The sequence below is a fragment of the Phoca vitulina genome, unplaced genomic scaffold (assembly GCF_004348235.1).
Source record: "Phoca vitulina isolate PV1807 unplaced genomic scaffold, GSC_HSeal_1.0 scaffold82, whole genome shotgun sequence".
Taxonomy (NCBI): domain Eukaryota; kingdom Metazoa; phylum Chordata; class Mammalia; order Carnivora; family Phocidae; genus Phoca; species Phoca vitulina.
Genome location: NW_022589785.1, coordinates 107,384 through 125,773, shown reverse-complemented (window position 1 = coordinate 125,773; position 18,390 = coordinate 107,384). Strand labels below are relative to the sequence as shown.

General features: G+C 49.7%; 1 protein-coding gene across 2 annotated transcripts in view; it reads right to left on the bottom strand.

Annotated features, from left to right (window-relative positions):
• The window catches only part of SGSM1 (small G protein signaling modulator 1), an 88,408-nt gene that overhangs the window by 41,034 nt on the left and 28,984 nt on the right, over positions 1-18,390 (bottom strand). For both annotated transcript variants that reach the window (XM_032395215.1, XM_032395214.1), the window contains exons 3-11: positions 17,727-17,802; positions 14,233-14,395; positions 12,512-12,664; positions 9,527-9,594; positions 9,105-9,250; positions 8,841-8,972; positions 4,826-4,950; positions 1,345-1,412; positions 119-282 (exon numbers count right to left, since the gene is read on the bottom strand). In XM_032395215.1, the coding sequence (XP_032251106.1) occupies positions 119-282; positions 1,345-1,412; positions 4,826-4,950; positions 8,841-8,972; positions 9,105-9,250; positions 9,527-9,594; positions 12,512-12,664; positions 14,233-14,395; positions 17,727-17,802 (1,095 nt within the window). The remainder of the gene's footprint in view (positions 1-118; positions 283-1,344; positions 1,413-4,825; positions 4,951-8,840; positions 8,973-9,104; positions 9,251-9,526; positions 9,595-12,511; positions 12,665-14,232; positions 14,396-17,726; positions 17,803-18,390) is intronic.

Below are 18,390 nucleotides of genomic sequence, written 5' to 3'. Positions count from 1 at the left end.
CCCCTTCCCCACCCCACTGTGCACGTGCGCACGCTCCTCTCTCTCTCTTAAAAAAAAATGTACACTCCCCATGGCTGACCCCCACTCCAGCCTCCCTGGGTCCCCTGCGATCACTCACCTTTCCCCGCTGAGACCAGAGTGGAGGGTCCAGCTGCCCATGAGGGAGCAGCCCATTTTCCAGGCACGAGAGGAACTGCAGGAGGTGCCCTCCCTTGGGGAAGCGGAAGGGCGGCCTCTGGATCCCGTCCTGGCTGACCAGCACCACTGTCCCGCCGCTGTCCACTGCCACCATGACCCAGCCAGAGAAGACCCAGCAGGAAGTCACTATGAGGCATGCGGATGGGGCCCTCCCTGCACACACATCCCCCCAGGCATGCCAAGCCAGACCCACGGACCTGCTCCAAGGCTCTGGGAAAGGCCTGGGCAGAAGGTCAGGGGCAGTTTTTACCTCCCTGAGCCTATTAAATCCCACCTGCCATGGTCGCTGACCGGGTAGTACAGGACTTGGTCCGGAAGAGTATGGTTGGCCCCCGTGAAGTCACCCACCAAAGGGAAATGATGTCCCTAAACATCCGATGTCCCTCAAGCACGCTCTACGAATCAACCTGACCTATTTTTGTATGGAAGCTTTCAGACCTATCGCTTCTCAGGGCAGTATCTGACTTGCTGGCACGTATTGAGCACTTGCTGTATGTAAGCACAGCACATTAAAGGCAGTGTCTTATTGGAATACTCAAAATAGACCTATGAGGTTTATCTATTATTGTCTATTTTACAAATGATGGAACCAAGGCTCAGAGAGGCTATGTAATTTTCCCAGGGCTGCACAGTAGGGCCTGGATCTGAACCCAGGTCTGTCTCACTAAATAAGCTTAATGTTTTGTGCCTTGGTGGGGCATGGATCCCTTTCTACAGCAGGATGGCCTTCTGCTTGTTCTAAATGTACCTTCTCTGAGCTTTAAGGGAGAACTCTATTCATTAATCCCAGATCTTCAGAGCATAGGCTTTGGAATGACAAAGACCTGATTTCAAGTCCAAACTCAGGAGCTTCCAGGCTGTGTGACTTTGTGCCAAGCTGTTTAGAGCCCTGCTTGGCACATCACAGGAGCTCAATATGTGTCAGCAGCTAACACCATGGGTTTGGTGCTGAGCTCTTATCATACGTCATAGGATGTTCACGACAACGCCAGGAGTAGGTGCTGTTGTGATTCCATTTTACAGATGGGGAAACCGAGGCTCAGCGAGATGTCACTTGTTTGAGGCTGCACGGGTAATAAGGAGGTGGGGCCAGGCAGGGGAGCCAGGAGGAACACCCCAGCCCCGTGCTCCCCCCACGGTCCCCACCTTGCTGGTGGCAGTGCAGGTACACAATCTCCTCTAGACGGATGGTCATGGCATAGTCCCAGTAGACGCTAGAAGGGGAGGGATGGTTAGGTCCACAGGATGCTTGCTCACCTCATCGTGGCAAAGGGCCCAGGAGACCAGAAGACCACACCCATGGGCTCCTGCACCCTCCTCACTAGGACCCATCTGTCCCTAAGATCTGTATTCCAGGCTTCCCAGAATCTATCTCCCCTTCTTCTGGTCCCAGCACCCCAATTTTCTAAGGAACACTCCTCCCTTCCCCCCAGTCCATGTGGCTGAGGCTAAGTCCACCCACCCTCTATGCCAGGATTCCAGGAATGGCCATCTGACCCCGGCATATTCCACTGTTCCAGCCACAGTGATTGGTTCAGGGATGGCCCCGTGACCCAAGCAGAACCAATGAGGCTCAACTGTTGGAGTCATGTTAGAATAAACTGGGGAAAGGATGCTCCTTTCTGCTAGGAGAGTAGAGGCAAAGATGACAGAAGTCTGGAAATGGGGGGGGGGGCATGGCAAGAAAAAGGCTGCCTGGCAATGGCATCCACAGGAAAGCAGAACCAAGAGATGGGAAGAGTTCAGGTCCTTATTGTTTGTGTCCCTGGATCCAGCCATGCCTGAAGCCACAACCCCAGAACTTTTCAGTTCGTGGGAGCCAATGCTTAAGTCAACCTGAGTTTGGTTCCCTGTCACTGGTATCTAAGAGTCTTGACTCAGACCCCAATGCCAGGCCACCGTGCGTCCATATGGTTAGAACAGCCATTCAACAGCTTTGATCCTACAGGTCCCAGCAGTGTGACTTGAGAGCTTCTATTGAGTCTGAGTTTCCTCCTCTGTAAAATGGGGGTGATAATAATTACCCACCACAGAGTGCTTCTGTGATGATTAAGTGGAATCATGTATTTGAAGAGCTCAACACAGTGCTAATACATTAAAAAAGAACTGGGTTAATGATCTCTGTGCTGACATACTTAAGGTTTTCCCTTTCGAGCTCAAAGCCTACAGCTGTCCTGAAACAGATCACTTTCTCCCTTAGATGACCATGGAGGTGGGGCTCATAGGAACCGGGGTTTTGTATGGTCAGGGGAATGCACTGAGCAGGTGTCCTTCAGATCTTGCTGTGGGGGGGCAGAGCTGACCAACAGCTTCAGAAGCTGCCCCCTGGATCCACCAACACGTTTGCACCAAGGCCACGCTTCCCTTGGGCTGCTCTCAGCCAGGACTGAGCACATGGGGGTGCTAGTGTGGGCCTACTCCTGCAGGATAGGGGTACTCCAGAATAAGGGTTAACTTTAGCCCAGGGACTCGCAATGGATCTGGCTGAACATTCTAAGAACTGCAGCATCTGAGACTCTTCCTCCCCTTCCTTCTTTCCCCTCCCTGTTCACAGGGATCAGACCAGCTTCATGGTCTGAATGTCCTGCCCGCCTCCTCTGCTCTTCCCTTTCATCCTGCACAGAGGCCTCTCACATTACAGCTCTCTCGCATGTCTAACTCTGTCCGCACCTGCATCTTGGGAGGACCCGAACCAACACAGGCTTCAAGGTCAGACTTCAAATCCCACTTCCACCAACTATACAGAATCAGTCCCTTCTCCTCTCTGGGCCTCAGTTTCCCTAGCTGCAACAGGAGGAAGTTGGAAGAGAAGCTCTCTAAGGGACCTTCCTGCACTGGTCTGCACCAGAGTCAGCCTTGCCAGGGCCCATGGAGTGAACGTCCTCGGAGGGCAGCCAAGTACACGAGGGTTTTCAGAGTAGCAGCCTCTACGGAGCCCCTTGCATGCGAGTCTCAGCCAGGAGGCCCTTCCCCAGACTCCCACTTCATGCCCATCACCTAGGGTGACAATGGTCTCTTTTCTCCTGTCTCCCCGAGAGGTGCTGAACTGGACAGCGACTGGGTTTTGCTCACATCTGCAAGATGTTCAGAGAATATTCACAGTTAATGGTGAATGCCCTACGGTGCCCAATAAACAAAGCAACTCTCCAACTACCACCAGACACCAGCAAGGAGGAGCTGTGGCCCCAGTTCCTTTGGAGCTGTGTAACTTGACCCTGACAGCCTCCGGGTTCCAGCCTCCTGCCAAAAGGCTTTACCTGCATTTTCGCACAGACTCTTTCCTGTATGCCTATGCGGAGGTTCCATTACCACATCCCCATTTTACATCAGATAAACAAACTGAGGCTCGGGAAGGTGAAGCTCACTGTCCAAGATCACTCAGCTGGGAAGGAGCAAGAGCTGAGCTTCTGTTTTCATTTTACATGTTTTAACAGCTTCCTAGAGTAGAACTGCTGGGTCACGTGGTATTTAGCACAGTGCCTAGCACATTGCAGGTGCTCCGTTAATATCTGATGAACGAATCCAGGTCCCCTGACTTCCCTGCTTTGTTTCACAGAGATTATCCGAGCACTGACTTCATGCCAGGATGGGTGGCAGGTGCTGGACAGGACATGAGCACGAAAGATTCCTTGCCTTCACGGAAATGAGGTCTAGAATGCAACAGCGGGTATGTAGGTGGGCACAGATGTATTACGTGAGCATGATTTTATAAATGCTACGAAGGAGATTCAGGGCTCCGTGTGATCCAAATTCAGCTGGGAAGTCAGGGAAGGGCCAGGGTTTAAGATGAATAGGGCTGAAATAACCGTCCCGGGCAAAGGGCATCTCCTCGGCCCTGCACTGTTCCTCGGGGAGGGTTCCTTGATCAGAAACTCTGGAGTCTGGCAGGAGCTGAGTTATGTGGCCCAGCCTAAAACGGACTGTACCTCCCAATGACCGTCTCTGCAGACAGATGGCCACCTCTGCACAGGAAGTGCTCAGCTTAGAGAACAGCACTAATCATATCAAGGCCTGGGGTTCCTCACACTGAAGCCTGACATGAAACAGAACACAGTAATGGTGTTCTGCTTCCGTTCCGTAAAAAGAGCCTTTATTTTATATCTAGCTGCCAGGACTCCTCAAGCTGAAATAATCAGGCTGGCCACACTTGGCACAGTGCCTTCCCTCTGCTTGTGTTCCTTCTAGGTCCCTTCCCTAATTGTGCTGGAAGAGGGGATTGCAGCAGGGAATCCCTGGTTTCTGAGTTTCTTCGGAGTATGACCCCAAAGCCTTTGCTGAGCCTTACAGATTGCAGGGTATCACAGGGAGACGCAGCCCCGGACCAGATGCCCACCAACCAACGCCTCCCGCTTCCCTTCTTGACTGAGTGACGGGAAGGGAGGCTGTGGATGGGGGAATATTTGCCATTGGCAGGCTTCCCAGACCTTTGTTAAGATTTCTCCCCCTGGGTGTTTTGACCAGGGTTTGCCTAACTCCCGTGCCCTAAGATTCTTCTAGCTGGTTTCTAGATCCTCCCAATGAGCTACCCAAGCAGCTGCAACAACCAGACTGAGCAGTGGGCCAGGGCACGAAGGACAGAGCACAAACTTCCCCGTGTCAAGGGTAGGAGAGGGACCTGGCGCCCTACCTCTTCTCATAGTCCAGGTCCCCCATCGACCCGTTCATCAGCTGGTTAGGCGTCCATTTCAAGGTCATGACGTCAGCTGTCTGGTGCAGGGACAGGTACCCCGGCACAGCCTCCATATCATCCCTCTGCAGAGAGAGGGCGCAGGCTTGGTCAAAGTGCCAGAGTCACAGGGATCACAGACTCCAGCCCATCTGACTTAGGAGGCATAATCAGAACCAAGAGGTTGGGATCACGCCCTCCAAGGCCATGGCCATGTGGAAGATCCTGCCTTCCAGGTTGCCATGCTAAGCAAAGCAGTTTGTAACCAACCCCCAGGATGGGTTCTGTAGATCCAGCTATGAAAGCTGTCTGCCCGCCTCCCCTCACTTTCATACTTCCACCTCCCCACCTCAACCAAGGTCCAGGGGCCCTGCTGCAAGGGCGGGGTTGGTGGCTCTTTAGAATCAGGAAGGGGCTCTACCCGCCTTCAACACCACCCTCTCCTTCACAGAAGGCATTTATCTGGCATCATTTTGGCCAGTCTTAAGGGAGAAAAAGAGGGCAGCTGAGCTCTATGTCCCATCCACAGAAATTTTCCAGAATCCCCCTCCCCAAATACCCAGACCATACTCCCTGACCAGCAGCCTGACCCTCTGTCTTCCCAACTATCCTGCAGAGCTTCTCACCTGCTCACTCTGCTTTATCCCAAGTGGGGTGTAAGGGAGGGGAGTCAAGCCTCACACACAGAGGAGGCAACTTCTCCACCAAATTCACCGAACAACATGTGGAGATGGACAGCTGACATTTACTGAGCATCTAGTGCGTGCACCAAGCATGGCTCGGCATCATGCACAAGGTCCCCATTTAACCACACATGTCCACAGCCCCATGATGGAGCACTATTTCATGAATGGCTTTCACATTTTAATGGACCTGAAATGGGGATGTGTCTGCTAATGAGTGGCATCTCACGATCATGACATAGTGGTCACTGCCTGATCTCATGCAAACTCAGGCCTAGTTGTTCAGATGCTGTTACTTCAATTCAGTTTTTTGGTTTTTTTTTAAGATTTTATTTATTTATTTGACAGAGAGAGAGAGCGCACGCGTGCACAAGCAGGGGCAACTGCAGAGGGAGAGGGAGAAGCAGGCTCCCTGCTGAGCAAGGAGCCCGACTCGGGCCTCGATCCCAGGACCCTGGGTTCATGACCTGAGCCAAAGGCAGATGCCCAACCGACGGAGCCAGCTAGGTGCCCCTCCATTCAGTTTCGAGCTTGGTTGTTACTTCACGTGTGGAGTACAGGTGCTATTTTAAATGTCTTCAGAAAAGATCAGACGGATTCATGTTTGAATCAGAAGGTGACTGTGCATGCACAAAGGCTGGTAACAGAGCAGAAGGGCACTGATGTGATATTGGCAAAGCAGAGGCACCATTCACTGCTGCACAGACACCCACAATTCCAGATTGTCTCGCAAAGCAGCAACCAAGTGCACACGTTTGCGTGAAATACTGCACCTCCAACGCTCTTGATCAGAGGTCAGCAAACTTTCTACAAAGGGTCAGATAGGAAACAATTCTGGCTCTCTGAGCCATACAGGCTCCGTTGCAAGCAGTCCACTCTCCATTACAGCCTGAAAGCAGCCATACACGATATGTAATGGACAGGGCTGTGTTACAATAAAGCTTTATTTACAAAAACAGGCAGAGCACTGCATTTGGCCCCTAGGCTATAGAGTTTGTTGACCCCTTCTTTTGAAGGCACAGAAGACAACATTTGGTGGAAAAATATAGACAGTGATGTCTCTAAGTCAAAAAGTGACATGAAGATTCAACCCTAAAATGTGAAGAAGTTTTAGGACTATCTTAACTAATGAATGTCAATTACATGTTCCCTTGGGGCGCCTGGGGGGCTCAGTCGGTGAAACATCTGCCTTCCGCTCAGGTCATGAGCCCAGGGTCCTAAGATCGAGTCCCACGTGAGGGTTCCCTGCTCAGCGGGGAGCCTGCTTCTCCCTCTCCCTCTGCCTGCCACTCCCCCTGTTTATGCTGTCTCTCTCTGTCACTATTTCTGTCTCTCTCTCTGTGTCAATAATAAAATCTTTTTAAATAATGATATGTTCCCTTGTGTGTAGTTACAAGTATAATACATGATTAAAAAAAAAGTACATCCAAATAAAGTCTCAAAGAGCTCTTTCAAAAAGTGTAAAATAGAATCGTGGATCAGTACATCAAAAACTAATGATATATCGTATGGTGACTAACATAACAATAAAATAAAATTTTAAAAAAAGTGTAAAATAAAATTTCCAAGTAGTGAGAAAACATTTTATATAACCTAATAGCATTTTTAACTTCCTGATGGTTATGTTTAAAAATGGGACGTCTTAAATTCGCAGCTTCTTAGATCTGAGGAGATAGGATCTTATACCCACTGTGATGGGGATACTAAGGCTCAGAGGGAGAAGTGACTTGCTCAGGGTCACCCAGTGATTGCAACTGTGACCATAGAACCGGAGTGGCCAGCAGCGTTCCCTCTGCTTCCTCCTAACCAAGCCCAAATACCACACTGATCCAGGTGGTCTCGGGAAGGGAACAGCAAAGGGGATATCTTTTGCTTGAGGGCAGGGGCTTCATGTGCCTTGCTCACCACCCATCTCTGGGGCCTGGACCAGTCCTGGGGCATAGAAGGTAACTGATAAATGACACAGACTCTCACAGCGGGCAGCCTGAATTCAAAGCATAACTTTGCCGCTTCCTCCCCACTGTGCACACCTCAGTGTTATCACCTTTGATAAGACTCCTTGCCTCAAATGGTTGTTGTGAGCTTTAAATGAGTTAGTACAGTTAAAAGCACTTAGCATGGTGTCTGACACATAGGAAGTGCTCCATAAATATTAACCATGAAGATGTTTATCTCGATATCCTAAGCATCTAGTTCATAGAAGGTTCAGTATAAATATCTGCTGAATGAGTGAGTGATAACAAGAGAGAATGGATGGATAGACAGCTGGGTGGACAGGTGAGTGGAGAGATGGACTGGAAGATAAATGGACAGATAGTTGGATAGACAGGTGGATGAATGGGTAGGTGCATGTAAAGATGGGTGGGTGGATGGATGGATAGACATGTAAAGATGGAGGAATGAATGGATAGGTAGATGGGTGGAAGGAAGTAAAGATGGGTAGATGGATGGATAGATGACTGAATGGATGGATATAAAGACAGATGGATGAACAGACAGATGTAAAGATGGGTTGATGGATGGATATAAAGATGGGTGGATAGATATGTGGATGGATGGATGGATGGGTAGATAGAAGGAAATGTCATATGGATGAATGGATGAGAGATGGAGTACTAGTAGATGAATGAAGAGACAGGTATGTGGATAGGTGGATGGATGAATGCATGGATGAATGACTGAATGGACAGATGTAAAGTGGGTGGATGGATGAATAGTTGGATGGATGGATGCATGGATGGATGGATAGAGGGAAATGTTGTTACATGGATAAATGGATGAGAGATGGACTGCTAGTAGATGAAGGTGATGTAGATGTAGATGTAGATGGACTACCAGTAGATGAAGTAAAGGCTTCAAGAGACAGGTATGTGGGTAGGTGGATGGATGAATGCATGGATGAATGACTGAATGGATAGATGTAAAGAGGGGTGGATGGATGAATAGTTGGATGGATGGATAGATGAATGGATGGATATAAAGATGGATGGATAGATAGATGTAAAGATGGGTAGATGAATGGATGGATGGGTGAATGACTGAATGGATGGATATAAAGATGGATGGATGGATGAATGGATGGATGGATGAATAGTTGAATGGATGGATGGATAGATAGAAGGAAATGTTGTCACATGGATGAATGGGAATGAAGAGACAGGTATGTGGGTGGGTGGATGGATGAATGGATGAGCAACCTGGAGCCAGAGGGAACTCCTCCTCTATAACCTGAAGACAGACCCCCCCACCCCGCCCGCCACCCGTGGAAGATCTGGGCCCAAGATCTCTCTCACCGGCTGAACCAGAACATTGTTCTTGCCGTAGAGCAGCGTGGCCCGGGAGTTCTGATGCAGGGACTCTACGTAGTCACGGGCAGAGAGGGACGGTCGGTCGTCCATGCTGCCACTCGAATGCCTCTTCTGGATCTGGCCATGAGAAAGGGGGTGGAGGGTGAGGCTTGGGGTGACCCTCAGGGCCCCACTCCGTTCCCCACCTCCACACCAAGTCTGGAACCCAGCCCAGCTCCCGCCCAGGCCCCGCAGCCCACCCCTACTCACACAGAGGGCCGGACGCTTGGTGGGGGAGTCCTGGCGCAGGTGCGAGCTGTGGATTCGGTGCCTCTGCACCAGCTCATCCGCCGAGGGGTCGGTCCAGAAGTGGTCCGCAGTCTTCATCTTGGTGTACTCCAGGGCACAGGGCCCCACTGCGGGGCACACGGGGGCTGGGAATCCAGAGCCCCGGGCGGTCCACCCTCCCATCTACCCCCACCGCCCCCGCCAGTGGGCCACCCATTTCACCGCTTCTCCCCTCCAGCCGGTGAGTACGCCCCACGGTCCTCCTAAGGAGAGGCCAGCACCACACCCCGGGGAGTCAGAGCCGGGGAGCAGGTACTGTTTGATGGAGAAGGCTGGAGGGAGATGATGCACCAGTGAGCAGAGCCCAGGGACCCACAGGAAGCTCAGAGCACTGGACCACTTACCCAACAAAGACGCAAGGATGGGGCCGTCCACCGGGTCCATCAGGAGGGCTTCCTTCTCATAGTACTTACTAGCGAGAGAAAAGGACAGGCAGGTTTGGATGGCGACCGGCAGAGGGCGCACAATGGACTCTGACCTGGTGGTTAAGAGCAGACTGTGTTCCGTCTCCCTCTTGTCACCTCTCTGAGCCTCAGATGCCCCATCTATAAGATGGGTGTAATAAAAATAGATCTCCTAGGGCTGTTGGAAGGCTTTCTGAGAGAGACAACAGATGTGAGGCACTTAGCACCGTGCTTGGCCCGTAACTGCTTAATACATGGCTGTATGATACAGCCTGAATGAGAGTAACAGGAATAATGATTACAAAGTGGCTCCTGGCTGGTTCTATCGACTTCGACCACATCTTCCATTTCAGATGGCAAATCGCTTAGGGGCTCGGATGTTGTCTGCCCTTCTAATGTTACTGAGGCAACAAGATGCTTTTTAGCTGTGGTGTGCCCCGAAAAGCTGTCTTAATAGGACTTCCTGCCCAGACAGCTAGTGTGGATGCTGCTGCCCTGATGTGCTCAAGAGTGCCCCCTGGCTCCTGGCTCTTCAAAATAACTTGTGATGCGGGCAATACTATGTTTGTGCTGTTTTTTTTGTTTCTTTGTTTGAGTTGTGTAGTGGTTTCTAATTCTTTGCCAACTCATACAATCTAGAAACAGAATTCTAGAGTTGGAAAAGACCTTGTTCTACCCTCCTGAGGGGTCTCAGGCTCAGAGAGGGGAAGTGACTTGTTGGAGGCCACACAGCAGGTGAATGTAGGTTACATCCAGCCAGCCTGGCTCTTCCCATCCTACAGCAGGGGGGTGAAGAACACAGGATCGGGAGGGAGACAGACTGAGTAGGCGCCAGGCTCGGCCATTCCCACCCTCGCTGTGTGTCCCTGGGCAGGCGACTACCTTCTCTGAGCTTCAGTGTCCTCAGCTGTAAAATGGGAAGAATGACAAAACTCACCTGCCCAGGTTGCTGGGAGGATTAAATGTTGACCTGCTTGTACAGCAACAGCACAGAGTTTGCCACCAGGAAGTTCTTGTGAAATGGTGGCGATATCACTGTAATTTTACCCCAGAGGAATCTTCGATCCACCAGAATGTTGGCGGCAGCAGAACTGACAGCCTTGTACATGCTCAGCAGCAAGTTTATACGTTTTGGCGTCAGATCTGAAGATAAGGCTTCAAGACACTTTCCACTCTGCCACGCAGTTTCCATTCCAAAATTCAGCCCAGTTACCTGATCATAAACCTTGGGAATACTGCCTTTAAAAATAGCAGGTAGGATTGGGAACAAGATGTGACCATCAACGGTGGTCCAAGGGAGCTCCTTTGGGGTGATAGGTTTTGCTGGACCAGTTCTGTGTCCCGACTGCGGTGTTGGTTATATACAAAACTATACGTGTGTTAAAATTCCATAGAACTATACAGAAAAAAAAAAAATGAGTGTATGTAAAAACTAGCGAGATCCAAATAAATTTTGTTGTTCAGTTAACAGTATTTTACCAATGGCAATCTCCTATTTTGATCCTTGTACTACGGTTATGGAGGATGTTATCACCAAGGGTAGAGGAGACTCTCTGTACTAATGTTACAACTTCTATGTGAATCTAAAAAAATAAGTTTGATGAAGAAAGAGGTTGGCATTATTGCTGAAATAAATCGCTAATTCCTTTTGACTGACTTATTCAGCAGAAAACACAAGGTCATACGCCAAAGGCAATAACTACAGATGCCCTGAACCCATGCTAGGGCACAGGGCAGAGACGTGTCACGATTTACTAGAAGATGAAGAGATTAATTGGACTCCAGGGCCTGGATTTCTTCCAGTTCCTCTCCTGCCTCCCGGCCTTTGCACCTGCTGTTCCCTCTGCTGGGAACACTCTTCCTCACACCCCTTTTCCTGGTAATGCCTACATGTCCTTCAAATGGAAGTTTAATGCTATGTCTTCCAGGACACTTTCCCTGACCACCCAGAGGAGATTAAACACCACCCACCTGGCTTGGAATATTCATCATATCTTATCCCAATTACTAGTTACCTGTTTTCCCTGCTACAATACGAGGTTCGTGAGAAGAAGCACTTTGCTCTATGCTTTCATACATATTTTCCTAGCAAACAGGCAGAGAATAAAAGATAATCATAATACCCATTGCATGTGAAGATGCGGTTAAACAGGCACTTTCATACACCAAGAGATGAGGAGATTCTCAGATATTTCCCTCATATTCTCCCTCTCTCCTTCTCTCTCTGGTTGGAAAGGAGTACTGGCCATGAAGAGTCTCTTCATTCTTCACTGGCTCCCCCATGCTCTTAGCATAACATCTAAGCTTTGAACATGACAGTTGAGACCAATGTATCCCCAACATCTAGGTTAGTGGCTGGCACATGGTAGGCGCTCATTAAATATTTACTGGATGAATGAATGAATGTATGGGTAAATGCTTGTCAAGAGGGCTCATACTATAAAACCTTTACACCAGGTTGATCTGAGCTAGAAAAGAAAATGTAAAAAGGTATCATTATTTCTAAAATGCTGTGTACTCACTAACTCCCCTTCTCACTTCTTCTTCAGAATGGCAGCAATCCCTGTCCCATTTACCAAATGAGAGCAGAGACAGAGGAGCTAAATGACTCCTCTAGGGCCATAGTTAGCAAGAAGACCGTAGGCTTAATTCATGGAAGAAGAAAGATGCCTAAGATTGCAAGATCCTACACTCCACTCCAAATCTGAAGATCCTGCATTGACAGTAAGCACCTGAATTGTCCCAAGGTTCTAAACTAGGCTAATTCGGAGGCAAACATCCAGAAGGCCTTTACTTAATCTCTTTCAAATCAAGTGCACGTCAAGGAGGAGAAAAGAAAGCTGCTTTCCCCAATAGGTTGCAATTCCCAAGAGGGCCAGCAGGTGGCGGCAGAGCACACACAGGCGTCTGGTCTTTCTGGCTCACCTGCTGTTTTCCACCAGGTAATGCACGATTTTGTCCAGCACCTTCTCAAACAAGGCAGTGCGAATCCACAGGTGCTTGATGGCGAGTGGGGACAGGTTGGGCAGCTTCGGCAGCTTCCGCACATTCTCCTGGAGGCCCTGGATCTGGTTTCGCCTGCAAGGCCAGTAAAGAAGGAGGATGAAGTTTCACAAAAGAGGAAATCCAACAGGACCAATATGCAAACGGCAAAATGTTCAACCTCTCTAGGAAATGAAGGAATGGCAACTGAAACAACAAGAGCCCTTATTGCTCCTGGCAAGTAGGTAAAGAGTTGAAAAAATCATAATACCCAGCGAGTGTGAAGATGCTGTGAAACAGACACTTTCATAAACTGCTGATGGGCAAGCCAGATGCTCACAGTGATATTTCTCTTCTCTTCCCCTCTCTTTCTCTCCCCCCTCTATCTGCCATGGATGAGCAACTGCATCAATGAATGAATGGTTCTCCCTTACCACCTGGCATGGGTATCTCTAATTCCTCCATTAGAAAGTTACTCCCAATATTATGGAAGGCCCATGGAAATCCATCCCTTTAAGAAGTTATCAGCAAACACCTGGGAATTTAACAGGTGGATTGGAAGGCACCTGAAGACCATGTGGCCGAGGAGTCAGATTCCAAATGGGACTTGGCAATGCCAAAGCCACAGGATGGCCCGTCATGCAGTTCTGGCCAGGGGCTCTGGGCTGGCATGGCCTGAAAGGCAAGACAAGGGCCATTTCCCGTCCAGTGAAGTGAAGGGATCACCCACGGCAGAGACGGCAAACACGGCAAACACGGCACGCGTGCCTCTCTCTCTTCTCTTGCCCAGAACAGACATGGCTAATCAATCCACACATTCTTTCCCACAAAATCTAACAGCAGCTCCAGAATCTTTTACAACAAGGTCCTTTGGGGCAGCGTCTAGCACAAACTGGAGCTGAAACCTATCTGTCATCCCTGACCAGGCCCCAGATGGAGGATTTGGCTGTACAGCTGGGACTCTGGGGGTGACTCTGGTGGAAGGTGCTCATGTACACACACTCAGGCCATGAGCCTCCCCCCAGTAAACACAATCAGCCCTTAAGACCCGTGAGTGAAGTCACTGCTCCCCTTCAATGGTTGCCTCAATGTCACACCCGATCCATGCAGACAGTGACCATATTGGTTTCATTAAACTTTTGTCTTCCTGCATTCAGAATGGGGTCTGGCTCCCAAGGGGCACTATTCTTTCAACAATCATTTCTTAAGCTTTTACCAGCTGCTGGGCACTGTCCAGGCACTGGGGACATAATGGGGAGTAACAGATTTTAGTTGTCTGTTCTCATGGAGTTCAGAGTCAAGTGGGGGAGATAGACAAGAATCAAGTAAACAAATGAATGGGTAAATACAGGTGGTGATAACCAGAAAGAAGTAAATAGAGGGATGATCTAAAAGAGAAATGGGGTGAGGGTTGGAATTTATCCCTACCTGAGGGAAGGCCTGAATGATGACAAGGAACTAGCCACGGAAGATGAGGTATGTGAAGCGGGTGGTGGGTACAGCATGTGCAAAAGCCCTGGGGTAGGAAAGAGTCTGGCGGGTTTGGGGAGCAGAAAGGAGAATGGAGAGAGTGCCAGGAGGTGCGGGTTCTTGCAGAGCTCAGAGAGGAGCATGGACTGTCCTCCACGGGCGTGCCCTGCCCATACCCCATGTTCCGCACTCACGCGCTCTCGAGCAGCTGCTCCAGGTCCTGCACCTTGCGGCTCAGCTCCTCGGCCGGCGGGAAGTTCTTGCCCACTTTCATGAACAGAGCTGCAATCTTGTTGCTGCGCAGAAAGCCAGCCGCCCGCCGCCGCAGCCCATGCAGGACGCAGGCCTCCACAGCCGCTGCAGGGACACAACCATCAGTCAAGCAGGCCCTGCCCTGCCCAAGCTCCCCTGCACCCAGCTCAGCACTCTGGTCGTACAGAGAGCTGCGGGCCCCAGAATCACAAAATTCGTGAAAGCCTCATAGGGAAAAGCACATATGCCTCCTTACCTTCCGCTCCCTCAAAAGGGAGCAAGAGATCCTAGCAGTTAACCCGTGCTCGCTGCCCAAGGTCAGGCTGTCCGCTCCCTCAAAAGGGAGCAAGAGAACTTAGCAGTTAACCTGTGCTCACTGCCCAAGGTCAGGTTGTCCGTGTTCACGTCCTCTCCAGTGGATCTGAACCACACAACCAGTTGTGTGACCTTGGGCAACTACCTCCCCTGTGTCTCAGTTTCCTCATCTGTGAAATGGGGATAGTATGAACCTATGTCTTAAAAGGTTGCTGTTAGAATGAGGTGGAAAGGGGCGCCTGGGTGGCTCAGTCGGTTAAGCGTCTGCCTTCGGCTCAGATCGTGATCTCGGGGTCTTGGGATCGAGCCCCATGTAGGCCTCCCTGCTCAGTAGCCCTCTTGCTCTCTCTCTCAAATAAATATATATATATATTTTTTTTTTTAAGAATAAGGTTGGAAAAAAAATGCATGGAAAGCACTTCATGTAAAGTCTGGCGCATAGTAAGTGCTTTAGGAATATTAGCTATTACTCCTGCCGGTGAGGGAGGAGGGACTGGGACCACAGGACTGTCGAGCTTTATCTGGGTTAAAGAATTACATCAACGTCATTACTGTGATCCCCGTAAGAGTTGACATTACGGATCTCATTCTATCTCTGCCACAGCCAAGAAAGAAAAAGAAAAAACCACCCCCGTTTTTCAGATGTGAAAACTGAGGCTGTAAGAGGTGAACTGAATTGCCCAGGGCCACCCGGCAAATGAATGACGGAACCGGGATTCAAACCCAGGCCTGGGCCCAAGGTGTACTCACAACACTTGTACCTCCACGAAGAATTTGAAGAGAGGACTCAGTCATCACCTTCCGGTGTCTGTGTTTCCCCTGGGTGGTAGCCTGGGCTCTACCACTAACCTGCTGTGTGACCTCAGGTAAATCACTTTCCCTCTCTGGGCCTTAGTGTTCCCTCCTGGGAAACAGTCCCTGTGTAGGCCATTCTGATGGCCCCAATCTTATTTCTGGCACTTTCAGCAGGCCTCTATTAACTATTTTCCTGCCTTCTGTCTTACACAGCAGACTGGGAGCTCACTCTGCTATGTAATAGGAGCATAATCAATGTCAATGGGAAAAGTAAGTCTATTGTAAGAGCTATTTCTTATTGGGTATCTGCCGGGTGTCGGACCAGTGTTGAGGTTTACCTTACCAAATCCGGTGGAAAAACCCCATGAAGTGAGTGTTCTAGTTGCCGTCCCTCCACATAAGGAAAATGCCAGAAGTCCACAGTGAAGAGCCTGGCCGGGGTCATGTTGTGCACAAGGAGAAATACTAAGAAGTTTTTGGTTCAATTACTTGTTCTGGGGTATTTTTGATGTCGTTGTTGTTGTTAGCAATTACTTAGCTTTTTTTTTAATTACAATTTTTTTTTTTTTTTAGATTTTATTTATTTGACAGAGAGATAGAGACAGTGAGAGAGGGAACACAAGCAGGGGGAGTGGGAGAGGGAGAAGCAGGCTTCCCACCGAGCAGGGAGCTCAAAGCAGGGCTCGATCCTAGGACCCTGGGATCATGACCCGAGCCGAAGACAGATGCTTAACGACTGAGCCACCCAGGCGCCCCTATTACAATTTTTTTTAAGTAGGCTCCATGCCCAACCCCGAGATCAAGAGTCGTGTGCTCTATGGACTGAGCCAGACAGGTGCCCCAGCGATTACTTGGCTTTGAATGAATGTCCACTCTATTGCCTAATTTGCCCACAGGCTTAAAATATGCTGGGTAAGCATCTCCTAAACACCTTCATTTTTGCTTACATGCACAACACTTTTCATTTCTCTATACTGCAACAAGTTAATTATCTAGGCTTTGGAGACTTGGTTGATTCTTTCCGGCAACGGCTCATAAGGAACAATGGATCAGAGACACCTCAGGGAGACCCTGCAGGCCTTATTCAGAGCCATCACATTTCTTCTCTCATCCCAAAACTGTGGTTGAAGTTAGACGATTATCAAGATTTTTATCACTTTCTATTCCTCTAAGTCTTTAACGGGTAGGTATGGTCGTACATTCTGAATTGGGCATGCCTGTTATTTTCTTTGCAAAGAGAGATGTCCAAGAGAAAAAAAATAGGTAAATATATTCCCATATTCACATTTATACATATACATGTAAATGTGTATATATGCACCCTTACATATACATAAGTATATAAATATACATATATATGTAATTTAAACAAACATATCTCACTAAAAAAATAAAATAAAATTTTGCCAGGGTCACCCAACAAACAAGTGGCAGAAAAGGGATTTGAACCCAGGTCTGCCTGGCTGCAAAGGGGCTGAGCTGACATCAGTAGGCTCCCAGGTCTAGGCGTGAGCTCCCATGGGTGGTGCACCCAGCCGTCGGGATGAAGCTGAAGGGCCGGCCAGGTGTCCTCGCTCGGGCCTCTCCAGGAGGCCAAGACTGCGGGAGGGGAAATTACAGCACGTCCTTCCTCCCAAGACACCCCAGTCACGAAATAAAAAAGGTTTTCAGGGAGAAAGAAACACCCCCACTTATACGTACACGCTGATTAGAAGCTGAATCCTGACTCTAGGGACACGCAAAACCTGCGTCTATAGCCACGGTGGAAATATGGTAAGAACCTGGCAGCGTGGTTATTTCTGGAAACTTCGTGAGCATAGCCGGTTCGAGGAGAGAAGTCTGAGTCATGCTCTGAGCCCCGGGCCTGCCTCCTTTGCTGAGCCAAGCTGGACATGATCCCACAGGAGGGGTCAATGGCTCCTAATTCCCTATATTTTTAAAGCCCATTCATCCTCTCCCTTTATTTAGGCAACAGCTGTAGGCAGGGCGAGGAAAGGGCACGGAGCCCGTGCGTCAGATACGAGACCAGAGTCACTAGGGGTGTGGGTCGCCGTGCACCGAGCCCACGGGAAGGGAAGGCAGTCAATCCCTCCAGCGTCAGCAGTGATGAACTCCTCGTGGGGTGCAGAGGCCAGGCCTCATTTCTTCTCTAGACTTTTCCATATTTCCAAATTCCCTAATGGAGCCCCTTGGGAATCTGAAAATAACTTCGGAGTCACAAAGCAAAAAAGTGGCATTGAGAAGGCTCGCTTGCCAAGATGCCACTCCCCCGAGGCAGCCCACTGAGAAAGAAGCCACGTTCAAGGCCCACGGGCCACGGACTCACCACAGAAGGAGATGATGTGGCTGCTATCCTCATGGACAAACTTGCGTGTGACGGCCTCCTCCATGATCTGCTTCACCTGGAAGGCAGAGGCAGCTGGAGGGGGGCGGGGAGACCCAAATGCAACCTGGGGTGCGGCCACCCCAGAGGGCTGTGTTGCCCCCTCCGAGCCTTCTCAGGCCGGCTGGGGTGTTTGGCTAACTGCTTTCCTTCCACACCTCCTCACTGTGTCTTCTGTAAGCCTCAGGCCCGCGGCCCCAGAGCTCCACACTTCACATTTTACAGAATTATTTTTTTGGGTGCTCAGCATGGGGGGAGTTTCCTTTCAGGTGTCCCACGAAATGTCATCTCCTTCCTGGACCCCATTATCTGAGACAGCCCTACCCCACTGCAAGACTCCATCCACACCTTGCTATAGTTCCTTCTGGGTACTTACGCTCTCCCTGTCCTATGTATTTCTTACTGCCTCCCTGCCCTAGGATATAAATTCCCTGGGGGCAGGGTCTCGTCTGCCTTGTTCACTGTTATATCCACGGAGACTAGAACAGTGCCTGGTGCATAGCAGGTGCTCAGTAACTATTTTCTGAAGGAGGGAGGGAGGGAGGGAGGGAGGAAGGAAGGAAGGAAGGAAGGAAGGAAGGAAGGAAGGAAGGAAGGAAGGAAGGAA